At 41.7% G+C, this 16,987-nt stretch overlaps 1 protein-coding gene across 4 annotated transcripts in view; it reads right to left on the bottom strand.

Annotated features, from left to right (window-relative positions):
* Positions 1-6,258: 6,258 nt before the first annotated feature.
* Positions 6,259-16,987, bottom strand: part of LOC137370091 (tropomyosin alpha-1 chain-like) — a 138,080-nt gene continuing 127,351 nt past the window's right edge. For all 4 annotated transcript variants that reach the window (XM_068032226.1, XM_068032235.1, XM_068032253.1 and 1 more), the window contains 3 exons: positions 14,327-14,389; positions 13,668-13,737; positions 6,259-7,360 (listed from right to left, as the gene is read on the bottom strand). In XM_068032226.1, coding sequence (XP_067888327.1) covers positions 7,278-7,360; positions 13,668-13,737; positions 14,327-14,389 — 216 coding nt within the window. In that variant the 3' untranslated portion in view covers positions 6,259-7,277. The remainder of the gene's footprint in view (positions 7,361-13,667; positions 13,738-14,326; positions 14,390-16,987) is intronic.

Raw genomic sequence — 16,987 nt, 5'->3', positions numbered from 1 at the left:
TTCCTGCCTCCACCACCTCCTCAGGCAGCTCATTCCAGATACCCACTATTCTTTGTGTGAAAAATTTACCCCTTTGATCCCCTTTAAACCTCCTCCCTCTCACCTTAAGTCTATGCCCTCTAGTCTTAGTCACCCCTACCATGGGACACAGACTCTGGCTATCTACCCTACCTATGCCTCTCAATTTTATATACCTCTATCATGTCCCCTCTCAGCCTCCTTCGCTCCAGGGAAAACAGACCCAGCCTATGTAACTCAAGCCCTCCAAACCAGGTAACATCCTTGTGAATCTTTTCTGCACCCTCTCTAGCTTAAATCACATCTTTCCTGTAGTGCGGCGACCAGAACTGCACACAGTACTCCAAATGCGGCCTAACCAACGTTATGTACAACTGTAACATGACATCCCAACTCTTGTACTCAATGCCTCGGCCAATGAAGGCAAGCATACCATACGCCTTTTTCACCACCCGGTCTACCAGTGTTGCCACTTTCAGGGAACTATGTACTTGCACCCCAAGGTCGCTCTGCTCAACAACACTCCCCAGGGCCCCGCCATTCACTGTATATCTCCTGCCCTGGTTTAACTTCCCAAAATGCATCACTTCCCACTTGTCTGTTAAATTCCATTTGCCACTCCCTTGCCCACTTTCCCATTGATCTATATCCTGTTGTAACCTTAAGACAACCTTCTTCACTGTCCACTATACCACCAATTCTGGTGTCATCTGCAAACTTACTAATCATGCCCCTTATATATTAATGACTTGGATGTGAATGTATGACAAACAACAGAGGGCCCAGCACCGAACCCTGCGGCACACCACTGGTCACCAGCCTCCAATCTGAAGAACAACCCTCCACTACCACCCTCTGCCTCCTATCACCAAGCCAATTTTGTATCCAATTTGCTAGCTCACCCTGGATCCCATGTGTTTGAACCTTCTGGACCAGCCTACCATGCAGGGCCTTGTCAAAGGCCTTGCTAAAGTCCATCACCCTGCCCTCGTCAATCCTCTTGGTCACCTCCTGGAAAAACTCAATCAAATTCGTGAGACATGATTTCCCACGCACAAAGCTATGCTGACTATTCCTAATCTGACCATGCCTTTCCAGATGCATATAAATCCTGTCTCTCAGAATCCCTTCCAATAACTTTCCCACCACTAATGTAAGGCTCACCGGCCTGTAGTTCCCTGGCTTATCCCTGCTGCCTTTCTTAAATAAAGGCACAACATTAGCTATCCTCCAGTCTTCCAGTACCTCACCCATGGCTAACGATGATACAAAAATCTCTGCCAGGGCCCCAGGAATCTCCTCCCTTGCTTCCCATAGCATCCGAGGATACACCTGGTCAGACCCTGGGGATTTATCCACCTTAACGCGCTTCAAAACCTCCAACACCTCCTCCTTTGTAATGTTGATATGCTCCAGGATATCGCTGTTCCCTCCCTTGAACTCACTAGCTTCCATGACCTTCTCCACAGTAAATATGGACAAGAAATATTCATTTAAGATCTCGCCCATTTCCCGTGGCTCCACACAGATTGCCACACTGATGCTTAAGGGGACCTACTCTTTCCCTAGCTACCCTTTTACTCTTAATATACTTATAGAATCTTTTAGGATTCTCCTTTATCTTAGCTGCCAGGGAAATCTCCTGGCCCCTTTTCGCTCTCCTAATTTCCTTAAGTGTAGTCCTACATCCCCTATACTCCTCGAAGGACTCGCTCGATCCCAGCTGCCTATACCTGACATATGCCTCCTTCTTTGTCCTCACCAGACCCTCAATATCCCTCGTAAACCAAGGTTCCCTAAACTTGCCAGCCTTGCCCTTCCATCTAACAGGTACATGCCGGCCCTGAACTCTTCCCATCTCACTTTTAAAAGCCTCCCACTTGCCAGACGTCCCTTTACCTGTAAACAGCCTCTCCCATTCAACTTTTGAGAGTTCCTGTCTGATGCCATCGAAATTAGCCTTCCCCCAATTTAGGACTTCGTGAGAACCAGTTCTATCCTTTTCCATAACTATCCTGAAGCTAATAGAGTTATGGTCACTGGTCCCAAAGTGCTCCCCCACTGACACATCAACCACCTGCCCATCCTCATTTCCTAAGAGGAGATCGAATGCAGCCACTTCTCTAGTAGGGCCATCCACATACTGCTTCAGAAAACTATCCTGGACACTTAAATTCTTCCCCATCTGATCCCTTAGCACTAAGGCTGTACCAGTCAATATTAGGGAAGTTAAAATCACCTATTACAAACTCTATAATTCCTACACCCATCTGTAATTTCCCTACATATATGCTCCTCCACTTCCCTCTGACTATTGGGGGGCCTAGAGTATAACCCCAAAGTGATCACCCCTTTCTTATTTCTAAGTTCTACCCATATGGCCTTGCTGGACATTCCCCCCGGGATATCCTCTCTAAGTACTGCCGTGATGTCCTCCCTAATCAATAGTGCAACTCCCCCTCCTCTCTTACCTCCACCTCCGTCACGCCAGAAGGATCGGTACCCCGGAACATTGAAGGCTTCTTGCATTAAAGTAAATGCAGTTTAGCCTACCAGATCTTTCATGCTCCCTGTCCTGCCCGGCTTGTCTACTGGACTTGCTTGCTTTAGCTATCTCATCGGAGAGACTACTACTTTGGGTCCCATCCCCCTGCAAGACTAGTTTAAACCCTCCCGAGTAGTACTAGCAAACCTCCCCGGAAGGATATTGGTTCTCCCTCCAGTTTAGACGCAACCTGTCCTTCTTGTACAGGTCACCTCTGCACCAGAAGAGATCCCAATGATCCAAGTAGCTGAAGCTCTCCCACCCACATCAGCTCTTCAGCCACACATTCATTTGCCTTATCCTCCTATTCCTACCCTCACTAGTACATGGCACAGGAAGAAATCCTGAGATTACAACCCTAGAGGTCCTGCTTTTCAACCTTCTGCCTAACTCTCTATATTCACTTTGCAGGACCTCATCTCTCTTCCTGCCTATGTTGTTAGTCCCAATATGGACCACGACCTCTGACTGCTCACCCTCCCCTTTCAGGATGTCCTGCAGCTGCTCAGAGACATCCTTGACCCTAGCACCAGGGAGGCAACATACCATCCTGGAGTCTCGTTTGTGGCCACAAACGCCCATCTACACCCCTTACTATAGAATCCCCCATCACTATAGTTCTTCCAACCCTTTTCCTCCCCTGCTGTGCAGCAGAGCCCTCCGGGGTGCCACGAACTCGGCTGTTGTTGCTTTCCCCAGGTCGTCATTTCCTCCCCCCCCCCAACAGTATCCAAAGTGGTATACCTGTTTCAGAGGGGGATGGCCACAGGGGACTCCTGCACTACCTGCCTGCGCCTACTATTCCATCTCGTGGTCACCCGTCCCTTTTCTGCTTGTGCAGCCATTACCTGCGGTGTGACCACCTCACTAAACATGCTATCCATGACTTCCTCAGCATCGCGGATGCTCCTCAGTGAATCCACCCGCAGCTCCAGCTCCGTAATGCGGGTAGTCAGTAGCTGCAGATGGATACACTTCCTACACACATGATCACCAGCGACACTGGAAGCATCCCTGATTTCCCACATAGCGCAGGAGGAGCATATCACGGGGCTGAGCTCTCCTACCATGTCTTACCCTTCAGTTAATTAGTTACTCCCTGAATTAAAAAATACTAATTATATTAGGGACCTTGTTCTAACCACTTGAATCTAAAGTCCTTAAAAAAAAACATTAGTAGTACTCACCTCATCACCAGAGACTTTTTTTTCCCCCAGAAAAAACAACTTTCCCCTTTTTGTAAAAAAAGATATTCTAACAGCTGCTACTCACCAATCAGCATGCAGCTCTCCTCTGACGTCGCTGTTTGCCTTTTTTTCCCAAAACTCCGGCGTGGTGGAAGAGCTCCTCTCCGCTCCCGGAAGGCAAGTTGCCACTTAACGGCCACTCAAAAGCCCTCGCCCGCCTCCATGGGTATTTTACCCGTGGCAAGTGGGCATGCTGGGGACGTGAAAGGCCGCTCCATGATTGCTACTGGCCTTTCCACGCCCTTGGGGGGGGGGGGGGGCGCAGTGGGCATGGCAGTCGGGCACAGGGTGCTTGATTGAGGGTCACCCCCACCTCCCAACCCACCCCTGGGACCCAAGACCCCCAACCTCGCCCCCCCCCACAAAGTACCACGGCATCCTCACCAGGGAAGGACCGATCCCCCTAATGAGGCAACCCCAACTTACCTTCCCTCCAGGCTCCCTGGCATCAGCTGGGCTGCAGTTCCAGCAGTGGCCACCGCTTCCGGTGGCACTGCTGGCACGAAGCTGCTGGTCCGCAACTCCGAGGCGGGACCTCCTCCCTCAAGTGGGTGGAAATCCCGCCTCAGAACAATTAAAGCCCGGAGACCTGTAAAATGCAGGTCGGATCCCCGGGCTAGGTGGAAGCAGGTTCACCACAGACTTCAACGTTGGTGGCGAATTCCCGTCCACCTAAGGTAAAATCAAGCCCCTGGGATGAAGGGGTTGTCTTATCAAGAATGGCTAAACAGGTTAGGCCTTTATTTGTCAGAGTTTAGATGAGAGGTGATTTTATTAAGGGGGCTTGACAGGGTAGAAGTTTAGAATGTGTTTCCACTGGTGTGGGAATCTCAAACTAGGGGACAGTTACAGAATAAGGGGGTACATATTTAAAACAGAGATGCGAAGGAATTTCTTCTGAGGGTGGTGAATCTCTGGAATTTTCTACCTCAGAGTTTGGAAACTAGGTCACTAAACGTATTTCAGGAGGTAGATAGATTTTTGAAATCTCGGGGAGTCGAGGGGTATGCGGAGGAGGCCCAAAAGAAGAGTTGAGGCCTGGGACAGGTCAGCCATGATCTTATTGAATGGCGGGGCAGGCTTGAAGGGCTGAATGGCCTACTCCTGCTCCCATTTCTTATGTTATGTTCAAGGTCCCCGACATCCTTCCTAAACTGTGACGACCAGAGCTGGATACAATACTGCAGTTTGGGGCCTAACCAGAGCTTTATAAAGGTTCAGCATAACTTCCATGCTTTTGTACTCAATGCCTCTATTTATAAAGCTCAAGATCCCACAGGCTTTGCTAACCACTCTTTCAATATGTCCTGCCACCTTCAAAGATCAATGCATATGCACCCTTTGCTCCTGGATACTCTTTAGAACTGTGCCCTTAAGTATATATAGCCTCCCCCTATTTCTTCTGCCAAAACGCATAATTTCACACCTGCCAGTATGAAATTCTATCTGCCACCTCTCTGGCCATTCTGCTGGCCTATCTATGGCCTTTTGCAGGCAGTTCATATCATCCTCACTGTTTGCCATACCTCCAAGTTTGGTAGCATTGGCAAATTTTGAAATTCTATTCTGTATTCCAAGATCCAAGTCATTTATATATAGATTTCATCGAAAAATAATAAGGCATTTGAAGCCTAATTGCATTTGGTTATTAATAGCCTGGATATTTTCCTTACCAGTGGCAAGTGTGGTATGATTAAGTTAATGTTTTTTTCAAATGTACATACTGAAGTCATCTTTCAAAACTGCAAGATTTGTTTCCTGATGGGTTTACCAAGATGCTGCCATTCTGTAGGCAAGTCTCCCCCTTTATGACATTGACAGATTTTAAGATTTAACCTTGCCCGTTTATTCAAATGGAATGAAGAGTTTGAGTAGATGGAATAATCCACACTACTGAAGGCTATTCAATCCAAAAACAATCCTTTAAAACAATACTGCAGAGCTCCCAGTTCATATGACTGAAATGGGAAATTTCCAGAACAGAAGCAGTGAAATAAAAATTTGCATTTAACGTAGGAAAAAAAAAAGTCCTAATGTACCTCAGACAGCCCACATTCAAGAATAAGTATGTAACAAAGAAGTGACAAGAGTATAAACACAGACTTGACTGCTTGCTCTATACAGTTCTCTATTTCAGCTGGACTGCACAAGGAGACCAGGGAGAGACAGTCTGATGTGGTGCCCCTGCCAGGCCTCTGGCATGCGTCTCCTTGGTTATGGCCTGCTAAGAACCATTAGTGCTGGATGGAGCCTGCCACCCACAACCCATTACGAAGGTGGATTACATTTTGGGAGAGAAAGAAAAAAAAAAAGCTACAAAATAAAAGAAAAGGGTGCATATCCTCAGAGGGAATTCAGATTAATCAGTACCAATTGGTTGGTTACCTGTTGAAAAGATTTTCAGAAGACACTGTACACAAGATTTTAAAAACACCACAACTCAGATAATTTTATTCCAAAGTTTAATAAACCGTACAAATAAAGAGCTTACACAGGTAATTGCATAGGATAAAGTGGAATTCCAAGGACATTCATAGGGAGAAGAAAGTTATATCACAGATGGGCTAATGGTTGTTAAAACTTCCAGTCTGTGCTCAAGATCTTTAAATCTATGACAAAAATGTACATATTTTCACAATCCCATATATTCATGGTATAAAAGGTTTACGATGTCATGGTCGCATCTCCAATGATTATGAAAAGATGCTAAGTCATTAGTTTTTACATTAGAGATATCTAGTGACACTTTCTACTGTATGCTACAAATAGTAACCTTGGGTCAATATGATACAATAGTAATATTCGCCAATTGCCAGTGTGCTCCTGACATCAGAAATCAGGTTTTTGCCACATCCTTACAAGCTTTGACTTTATTTGTGTGTTAAATCAATACAAACCACTTCCAACTAAACTAACCAAAAGCCACAGACTTCTAAGTTGTAGCAGAATAAAACTCTGGGGGTTGGGGAGGAAAGTGGTGTGCATTATTTTTTATTTTTACATATGTTATCCAGCATCAGGTCAGAGACGATACCTCTGAAGAGCAATAACTCAAGTCAAGTCAATATATTTTGTTTTAAATCCTACACAAAAAACAAAGCTGGTCAAGAATGGAAGATGATCAAATAGAGAATTGAAAATAAAAGCTAATACACAGTTATAACAGCTATCATGTCTATGGCATAAATGACTAAGTCTGCCCAGTTCACTGTAATGGAGAGGGCAGGGCAGTCAAAGAGAAAACACAAAATTGTTCCCACACTGCAGTTAAAGTTAAGTTTTAAAAGAAATATTTCCCCTTTGAAACTGGTTTCAGTACAAATGTTGAGCCTTTATTAATTTGCTGTTCTAAACCCCATGCTGTGTTTCACACCTTGGCTGGTGGTTTGCAGTGTTTACACAGAAGACGTTGTTGTACCATGGGCACTTGTGGCATGTAAAGCTTTTCTTTTTTCCCCCAGTTATTATTACAAGTGGCTCAGATCCACTAGAGTCTGCTCAAGCACCTGATGAATCACCACATTCTCTTCTTTTGCCCGGGCCAGTTTTTCTATTGGTTCATGAAAAAAGAAAAATGAGAATTGAAATTTAAATAACAATTTGAACAGTCTTTGATTAAATCAGAAACATAAATGAAAAGTTGATATATATTAAAAAAAACAGTTTTAACAATTTCAAAAAAACCAGGCATTACCAATAATTATTCACTTAATTATCAACCTGCACTCCATTGCAACATTTTAAACTTTCAAATATATTCGAGTTTGTTTCTGTGAATTTCCCATCTTTTATATGATGCATTTAAGGGGAAAGAAACAAATGTTTCCCTCTGCAAGTATAGTGCCACTTCACCATGTGGTCCCACTGAAGTCATGGTTGAACCAAGTCATTTAAGTCAGGTTGCAAAATGCACAGATTATTATTATTGGATTTTCCCAATGAGATTTGAATTGCAATATTTGTATATGAATTATGAATGAAGTGCAAGAACGCAATCATTTTACCAAAACAGATAAATTTGAGCGCTATTGGAAGCACGAGTGACCTTCCCAGGTAGATTTTTTTTTTAAAAAAGCTACTGAATAGTGGCTAGCTTCGGTTTTCTCCCATGTTACATTTATTTACATTCACTGTGCTGAAGAATAGTCTTTCATTCAAGAGAAACCAAATTGACAAAAGGCAGAATTAATTCAGAACCTGCTGTGAAATTATTGGAGACTAAATACCTGTGTAGTTTTTATTTCATATAAACAGACATGCAAAATAATGCTACAACTAGATACAGAACAAAGTGTCAACATTCATTACTAAAAAATAACAATCAGGCAAGACAACATAGAGCAGGCTTTTTGGCAAGTCTTCAAGGTAAAGAAAGTCAGTTGTTAAGTTCATTCAGGACAACCCTCAGTTCACTATTGAGAAGACGATTTCTCGCTACCTCCTGATGGAAGCGCTCTATTGAAACAGCATCAGTGACAGCAGATGAAAGAAGAGAGAGCTGTGTTAGTCATGTGGAACAGATCACCTGGTTTTAAACAGGTTTAAACTATTCACACGAAGAAAGAAGAAAAAAAGAACACACACATATACAAAAGAAAGCACCTCTCGAGTTTAAAGCAAGAATGGTCTGAAAAAGAGCATCAGAAAAATAGTTGCGAGAAGGTTTTAAAAAGCAGTAACTTTTTTGTTTATCTGCTGTCTTGAACTGAATATGGCCTGAAGTCAGGTAGGCACATAGTGTCAAGAACAACTTTCCAAACCAAAAATAAAGTCCTGAAACTAATTAACTGCCACAATGGGCGTTATTCATGAGGTACCCTGACACACAGTTTTTTTTTTTGCGGGGGGGCGGGGGGTGCGGTTGCCATCTCAATAGTATATCAATCCCAAATTGGCTCCGGCTCAGTGCTTACGCATAGAGTGAAAGATCAGCGATATAAGGAACATTAAACCTGATCCACTCCAACAGACAAAGTGTTTAAGTAGTTCGGTGTTCATACAACAGAATTATACTGGAGTACAAGTTTAAAAAAAATCACTGATGTAGCATTGAATGTGCAGCTAGATTTATGAGCCCTGCTAATCAGACACAGTCCCTCGAGATGAAAAGAAATGAACGATCTTCCCACTATGTTTATGTATTACTTTGCCGTCTTTACTCTGCTAGTCACAAAATGGTCATCCTTGGGATCAGCACAGCTGCAAGCAGTGAGGCTGCTCTCTGCCAGAACAAAAATCATGTCGATTTAATGTCACATTTTTCTGTGCAATTTACACACGCACCCAATGGGCAAAATGTTTAAATACAATGCATATTTCAACAGGGCGTTTAATAAAAAAAAAAGGCAAATTAAAAGATTTGCTTTATTTCAAATAATTCAAGATGCGTGAAAGCAGCAATGGAACAGACCCTAAAGTGATAATAAAAATCAAAAAGTTTACTTAAAAGAAGTGGCTAGTGAGATAGTTGATGTGTTGGTTTTAATTTTCCAAAATTCCCTAGATTCGGGGAAGGTTCCATTAGGTTGGAAAATAGCCAATGTAACTCCTTTATTCAAAAAGGGAGGAAGACAAAGCAGGAAACTACAGGCCAGTTAGCTTAACATCTGTCATAGTGAAAATATTAGAAGCTATTATTAAAGACGTTATAGCAGGGCACTTTGAAAAATTCAAGGTAATCAGGCAGAGTCAACATGGTTTTGTGAAAGGGAAATCATGTTTAACCAATTTATTGGAGTTCTTTGAAGTAACATGCGTTGAGGATAAAGGGGTACTGGTGGATGTACTGTATGTGGATTTCTAGAAGGCATTTGATGAGAGCGAGAGCGATAGGTTAAGTGAGTGGCAAAGATCTGGCAAATGGACTATAACGTGGGAAAATGTGAAATGGTCCATTTTGGCAGGAAGCATTAAAAAAAGCATATCATCTAAATAGTGAGAGATTGCAGAGCTCTGAGAAGCAGAGGGATCTGGGTGTCCTGGTGCATGAATCATGTAAGGTTGGTATGCAGGTACAGCAAATAATTAGGAAAGCTGACAGAAGGTTATCGTTTATTGCGAGGGGAATTGAATACAAATGTAGGGAGATTATGCTTCAGCTATACAGGGCATTGATGAGACCTCATCTAGAATACTATTGGCCTCCTCCTTTAAGGAAGGATGTAAATGCATTGAAAGCAGGTCAGAGAAGGTTTACTTGACTAATACCTGGAATGGGCAGGTTGCCCTATGAGGATAGGTTGGACAGGCAAGGCTCGTATCCGTTAGAGTTTAGAAGAGTAAGAGGCGACTTGACTGAAACATACAAGATCCTGAGGGGTCTTGACAGGGTGGATTTGAAAAGGACGTTTCCTCTGGTGAGAGAATCTAGAATTAGGGGTCACTGTTTAAAAATAAGGGGTTGCCCATTTAAGACAGGGATGAGGAGAATTTTTTTCTGAGGGTCATGAGTCTTTGAAACTCTTCTTCAAAAAGGTGGTGGAAGTAGAGCCTTTGAACATTTTTAAGGCACAGGTAGATAGGTTATTGGAGGGGAGGGGGGGGGGGGGGAGAAAAAGAGGGGTAGGCGGGAATATGAATAATCATCTTGCTGAATGGCGGAGCAGGCTCGAGGGGCCTAGTGGCCTACTCCTGCTCCTTATGTGTATGCTCATATGTTAGTCATACAAATAAATGGTTTCATTAAAGCAACGGTACAAGGTAACAGTATTAATCCAACAAAACCAATTCAATGCAGCTTCTACACTCTAATAACCCTTCACTGTTCTGTCCAAACTGGTACAGCTTTGTACTGCTCATCAGTTAGTATTGCCTTGCTCAATCAGTTGGTACATTTGTACAGCCTTTCCCTTTTCGCTCCACTACGACTGGCTACTAAAATGTTCAATTACCGCTATTCCGGTAAGCAGGCAGCTATGACACTAAGTCAGGTGGAAAAAAAATCCATTAATTTTATTACATAACTAATGATTAGCCTCACCTACCTATGTAAAACTTAGCTTGAGCAATTTTTATATATGGGAGATGAAGGCACATTAAATGAGATTTGATTTTTTAAATATTTGTTCATAGGATGTGTGCACTGGCAAGGAGAATTTATTGCCCATCCCTAACAGCTCGCAAGAAGGTGGTGGTGAGACTCTGCTTTAAACTCCTGCAGTCTGTGTGTTGGAGGAGGGAGTTCCAGGATTTTGAATGGACCAGTCAATTTTTGCACAAACCTTCACACTCCTCATGCATAGCTGATAATTACACAGTTCTCTTTGTATATTGTACCATGATTGCTTGATCATATTAACAAGTAGCAACAGGTAATAGTGATGAAAATGAACCGAGGATTTACAGTAACAGTAGTGCCTATCTGGACATAGATCTTTGCATTTAATTTCTAAGCAAACTGTTCTAGAAACAGGCAAAGCAAGGATAAAAATGAATGCATACAGAAAACATATATAGAATTTATTATAGATTCAAAAGGTGAAAAACAGTGTTAAGATAGCAATTTATCTTTCCATTTTACTTGCTATCCCTTTAGTGCACAGAAACACCTGAAAGTTGCAATGATTCAAAAAGCCTAATATCAAAAAACTCCTATGCAAGCGGAGTTTTTATCAACTCAGAAATCACAAATGCAATCTCTACATTTATCATTTTGTTACAGCCAACTCCTGTTAATTTGAACTTGATTAATTTGAATCAAAATTGTCAAAAAAAAACATTCACCAAAGGATGGTGGGACTCTGGAACACACTGCCTAAAAAGGGTGGTAGAGGCAGAAACCCTCATCGGGTTTTTAAAAAAACTCCGGCTATGTACTTGAGGTGCCCCACTGAGCTACATAACAAAATAAAAATAAAATGAAATAAAAGCTGGAAGGTGGGATTAGGCTGGATAGCTTTCTCAGCCAACCACACACGATGGCCCGAATAGTCTCCTTCTATGCAGTAAATCTTCCCATGTTTCTATGCAAAACCTCCCAAGCAGTTTTAAATTGTTGCATTCGAGCTACTGAATTATTCTATTCCTACCCTTCCAGGCAGGCACAAAAATTATTTCAAATTACCAGGAGTAGGATGTAATGAAGAGGACATCGCCCCTTCTAAATCTTTAGTTTTGTTTTTAATCTTCCCTGTACAATATTAAACCATTTGAATAGATTTAAAAATATTTCCTGAATTAGTTAGTTATAAAAAGCAAACCAAAACAAAAATAAAAACAAGATCTCCAGAACTTGGGGCAAGGTTAATGCATATATGTAGAGGCCGTGGTGTAATGGTAATGTCACAACACTAGCAATCCAGAGCCCAGCCTAATGCTCTGGGGACCCGAGTAGACTCAGCAAGTGGAAAGAATAATTCTGCACTTAAAAATACAGGCATGCCAGATTGTGCACCTCATATCTAAGCACAACAGTCCAAAACAAAAATCAACCAAAAGGTACAAGAATAGCTTGAACAAAGACCAAAAATTATCAAAAAGCAGAATTACATTGTAAAGAAATAATTAACTGCAGCTGAAAACTTTCCTCCCCTCCCCCAACTCACTGATTTGAGTATTCTTACTTTCACAAACTGTGTCCATTTCATTTTTTAAAAATATAAACTCACTTCACTTAATGAAACTATTTCTACTAACTGTCCCTTTGCATGAGATTACTGCCAGTTTATGAGATGACATTTGTATCTGGGCTTCCTGATCAGTTCAAAATTCTCACTTTAGTCATCTGGAACTGTACACATACCATCTTTAACTGCCCTCGACAAGGTGATAGCCCAAGGGCAATTAGGAATGGGCAACAAATGCTGGCTTTTCCAGCAACACACATCCCATGAAACAGGTTTAAAACTCTATTTTAAAATAATCTCATTTTCCACAGCCTCTTGGTTTAGAGGATGATGACAACTTGCAGGGTCAGAAAAGACAATAAAGTCCTTTGGACCTGTCCCAAAGTTGACAAAATATTTTAAGTCCCCTCTCAAAATCAAACTGCTCATCTTAGTCACACCCAGACAAAATATACAAATTGATCATTCAAGGAAGGAATTACCACATTGAAGAGGCAACTAATTTCAATAGAATTTGTATAAATGATTAAGGATGTGTAACTGGAGTAAGAAGCACTTCACTACATTGGTCAGCTTACTAGGATTCAGGTAAATTGATTAAGTTCCTCCTGGTACAAATCACAATATAAATTCACTCTTCTGACAACAACTTGCATTTATATAGCACCTTTAACAGAGTGAAATGTCCCTTGTCAATACCTCTCGTCTTTGTCAGAAGAATGACTCTGAGCTATATTTTAACTTCACCCAGTCACAAAACATACACCACTGGGACTTATTCCACCAACCACAGTGGTGTTCAGTCAGTTTCAAAGTCTTTTTTAAAAAAATAGGCCAGTCAAATTCAGGAAAATGAGGAACATAATCTGCTGCTTTAGTATTTAATGTAATATCCCATCACCCACATACTGGAATACAGCTGCTTGTTTCCTGATTTAACAGACTAGCACTAGCTGAAACTTGCCTGATGCACATCTTCAGTCCTGAATTAAATTTTTCCTTGCACCTTTTCCTTTTTATTTTTTGCCCCACCCAAAACAACCCAAATGACCTCAAAAATAGAGATTTACTGGATATAAATGCAAACTTCACTCCAAAACCATGTAAAACCGATGATTCAATCAGGACTTTAGACACCAACCACCCCCAAAAAGGATTATTCCCAAGAATACTTGGTTAAAAAAGCTGCTGCACTTCGACTTTCCCACTCCAGAAGTGGACAACAGTTTATTAAGCTAATGGAATTAACAGAAATATAACAAGAACATTGAAGTATATGAAGTGAAGGATTACCTTCCAAATCATCAACTGCCTTCTCCAGTTTTATTACGGATCTTTCAGCAAACTCGGCTCTAATTTCAGCCTATAAGAGAACAGGACATTGCTTTAGGGCACTTTCATTGCGCCTCTTCCTCAAAAAGTGATTCTCTGAACTCCCTGTAGAGTGAAAATAAATTCACTTCTAAACACAATTTAATTGCTGTCAAGTTTAATCAAATGCCACTGCCCTCTGGCTACAGGACTGAATGATGGGGTTTCATGTCTAAAATGCCTTACTCAAATTTCTAGAATTTATAAGAACAGGACTAAGATTTTCTTCTCCCACCCCCGCCCCCCCCAACCTCCTTACAACCTCTAAATCTAACTTTAGCAAATCTCAAGCCATCACTATGAAAATGGTTCACCTGATTAAGGCAGTATGTAGCTGATCTGGAACTGTCACTGGTTTCAGACAGGGCAATAGGGGTCGAGGGAAGAAAGTCAGTCTTTGTGCTCCAAATTGTTATCTACTGATTATTGATCGAAGCACACATAGGGGAAAGACTGAGCTCAGCAGTGATGCTCCCCCAGCAACAACAATGGAAAAAAAGTCCCTTCAGTTGGAAACCCATCCCACTCCAACACTATCCCCAAGATGAAACTAGATAGCATTAGGAACCCCTGTCACTCACCTCTTTTAGCTTGTCTGTTAACAGCTTGATTTCTTCTTCATATTTATCTTCTTTTGAGGCAGACTGAGAAATAATGTTTTTTAAAATTGTAAACATTTCACACTACATTTGTTTTAAAATAGAAATACACAGATCAGCACAGAATTTCAATCCACAGAAGTCAAAAGGAAAAAAAAAAAGTGTCCATCTAATTCCCAAAGGAAAAGCATCTTTTTAAACCAGCTCCAATAATATTGGACTCTCCTTCCAAAGACGGGACAGTTAATAAGGACAGCCCAAGTCAACGTATGAACAATCTTGCTGCCTTATGAAGAATTTAAATGGCTCTGCGCCACTCTAAGTTCAGCAGGTTGATGGCACAGTATCTGTGCAGAAAGGTCAGAACTGCTAACACCAAACTTACTCAAGCCAAGGCATTGGCAGAGTGTTGGAATAGTCCTTAATGCAAGACATTCTGCACAGCCAGTAATAATTAAGCTCATGATGCCTGCTTGCCTCAGAAGTGCACTATTGATCTAAAGCAAAATATGGCTCTAGATACAAGTCTACTTAGACTAACACTCAGTGTTACATTTCTGGCAAACAACTTACTTGAAGGTCCTTTTGGACTGATCTAGTACTCAGGCTGCCATTAGCTACAGAAAATAGCAGCCACCAGTAACATTGTTGAGGTGTGGGGAGGGTGGGGGCAGCAGGGAGTCAGGTGGGGAAGAGAAAATGATCACCTGGAGAAGGCACTCTGTGCTGCTCACTGTTGAATAATTGCTTCATTTACTTTATACCTCGCCTGCCAAAGTTGGATCTTCTATTGGCAATACTGCTGCAAAGTAATTAAGAGTTTCTCCTACTCTGACCAGTGTTTTAGATTTGTAGTCAGGAAGTGTTATTAAGTCATACAGCCATGACAAAACACCAAATATCCATATAGGACCAAAGTATCCCATGGACAGTTTGCTGCATTGGTCACTGGAGAACACACAGCTTAGACATGGTATTAAACTAATGAATTGGGGTTTGATTAGGCAGGATGTACAAATATCAAATAGTGAGGGAAAATTCAAAGGATTACTATTCCTACAGGAAGGTGGGAATCACTGGACTACTTTCAGGTGAATTTCTGTTGAAAAATACATTGAGTCAGTGACACCATGATGTATGAAGATAATTAAAACTAGCTGCAGCATTGAAAACTTAAAACTTAAAAGAACGAAGAACAATGGTGACTTGAGAAATGTACAGTCCAGGGCCAAAACTTCAGTAAGCAACAGTAACAATCCTAAACGTCCCAAAAACTAAAATAAAATGGTAGTTGCAGAAAGTAATGAGTGTAATTATTTCCAAATCAGCCCTGCACCATGTCTCAAGTGAACACAATAGAGGTTGTTGCAGTTCAAACAAGAAAGGTGGGGGGGGGGAAATGGGCTGGAGGAGAAAGCCCACTTGGACACTACTCAATACTACATAGCTAAAAGATCCTTATTAGCTGCACAGACAACGAAAGCAAAAGTATCCCCATATTTAAAATGACATCATTTAGTTAAGCTTCAAAATTTATCAAGAAAATATGTAGTTTTACTGATAAAGTTCACAATTTTTTTGATGGATTTTTTTTTATTCGTTCAAGAGATGTGGGTGTCGCTGGCAAGGCCTGCATTTACTGGCCATCCCTAATTGCCCTTGAACGGAGTGGCTTGTTAGGCCATTTCAGAGGGCATTGAAGAATCAACCACATTGCTGTGGGTCTGCAGTCACATTTAGGCCAGAACAGGTAAGGTAACAATCGACAATGGTTTCCTGGTCACCACTATATTAGCTTTTTAATTCTGCTGCAGTAGGATTCGAACTCACGTCTCCAAGACTTTACCCTGGGCCTCTGGATTACTAGTCCAGTGACATTACACTACGCCACCTCCTCCCCAGTACTAGATCATCTTTTGAAACCTTGTGTACAGATTAAATTGGCTCTAATGGGGGTCTTCAGAAGTACAACAAAAAATGTTACAAATTACACATAATTGCCTTTTGGTTCCTGGTGCACTGGAATCCAGAATGTGTCCCGTTTGCTGTGTGGGGTGAAATCTACATGGTTGCCATTAATGGGGCTTGAAAGCTCAAATTTCACTTCTGAGCACTGAACCTTCCCTAGTGACCAAGATAGATTTATACTGGATAATCAGTGGAAAATTGGACTGCTGACAGCAGCCATTTACTTTCTTTTATTTATTTAAAGATACAGCACTGAAACAGGCCCTTGGGCCCACCGAGTCTGTGCCGACCAGCAACCACCCATTTATACTAATCCTACATTAATCCCATACTCCCTACCACATCCCCACAATTCTCCTACCACCTACCTACACTAGGGGCAATTTACAATGGCCAGTTTACCTATCAACCTGCAAGTCTTTGGCTGTGGGAGGAAACTGGAGCATCCAGCGGAAACCCACGCAATCACAGGGAGAACTTGCAAACTCTGCAACCCAGGGAAGTGTCATTACAAGTACTGTCACTGAAGCTGTGACTGTGAGGTAAATAGCAATAAATGACAAAAAGATAAAATCCACTGTTTTTAACATTACTCCGATTGCAATCTTTGTAACAAATCTTGCATTACAAATGAGAAATTTTTAAAGTGAATTTATTTAGTTTTGATTCATCTTT

This window comes from Heterodontus francisci, chromosome 1 (genome assembly GCF_036365525.1).
Source record: "Heterodontus francisci isolate sHetFra1 chromosome 1, sHetFra1.hap1, whole genome shotgun sequence".
In the NCBI taxonomy this organism is placed as follows: Eukaryota; Metazoa; Chordata; class Chondrichthyes; order Heterodontiformes; family Heterodontidae; genus Heterodontus; species Heterodontus francisci.
Note: the sequence above shows the minus strand (reverse complement) of the source record. Positions and strands in the feature narration are given on the sequence as shown.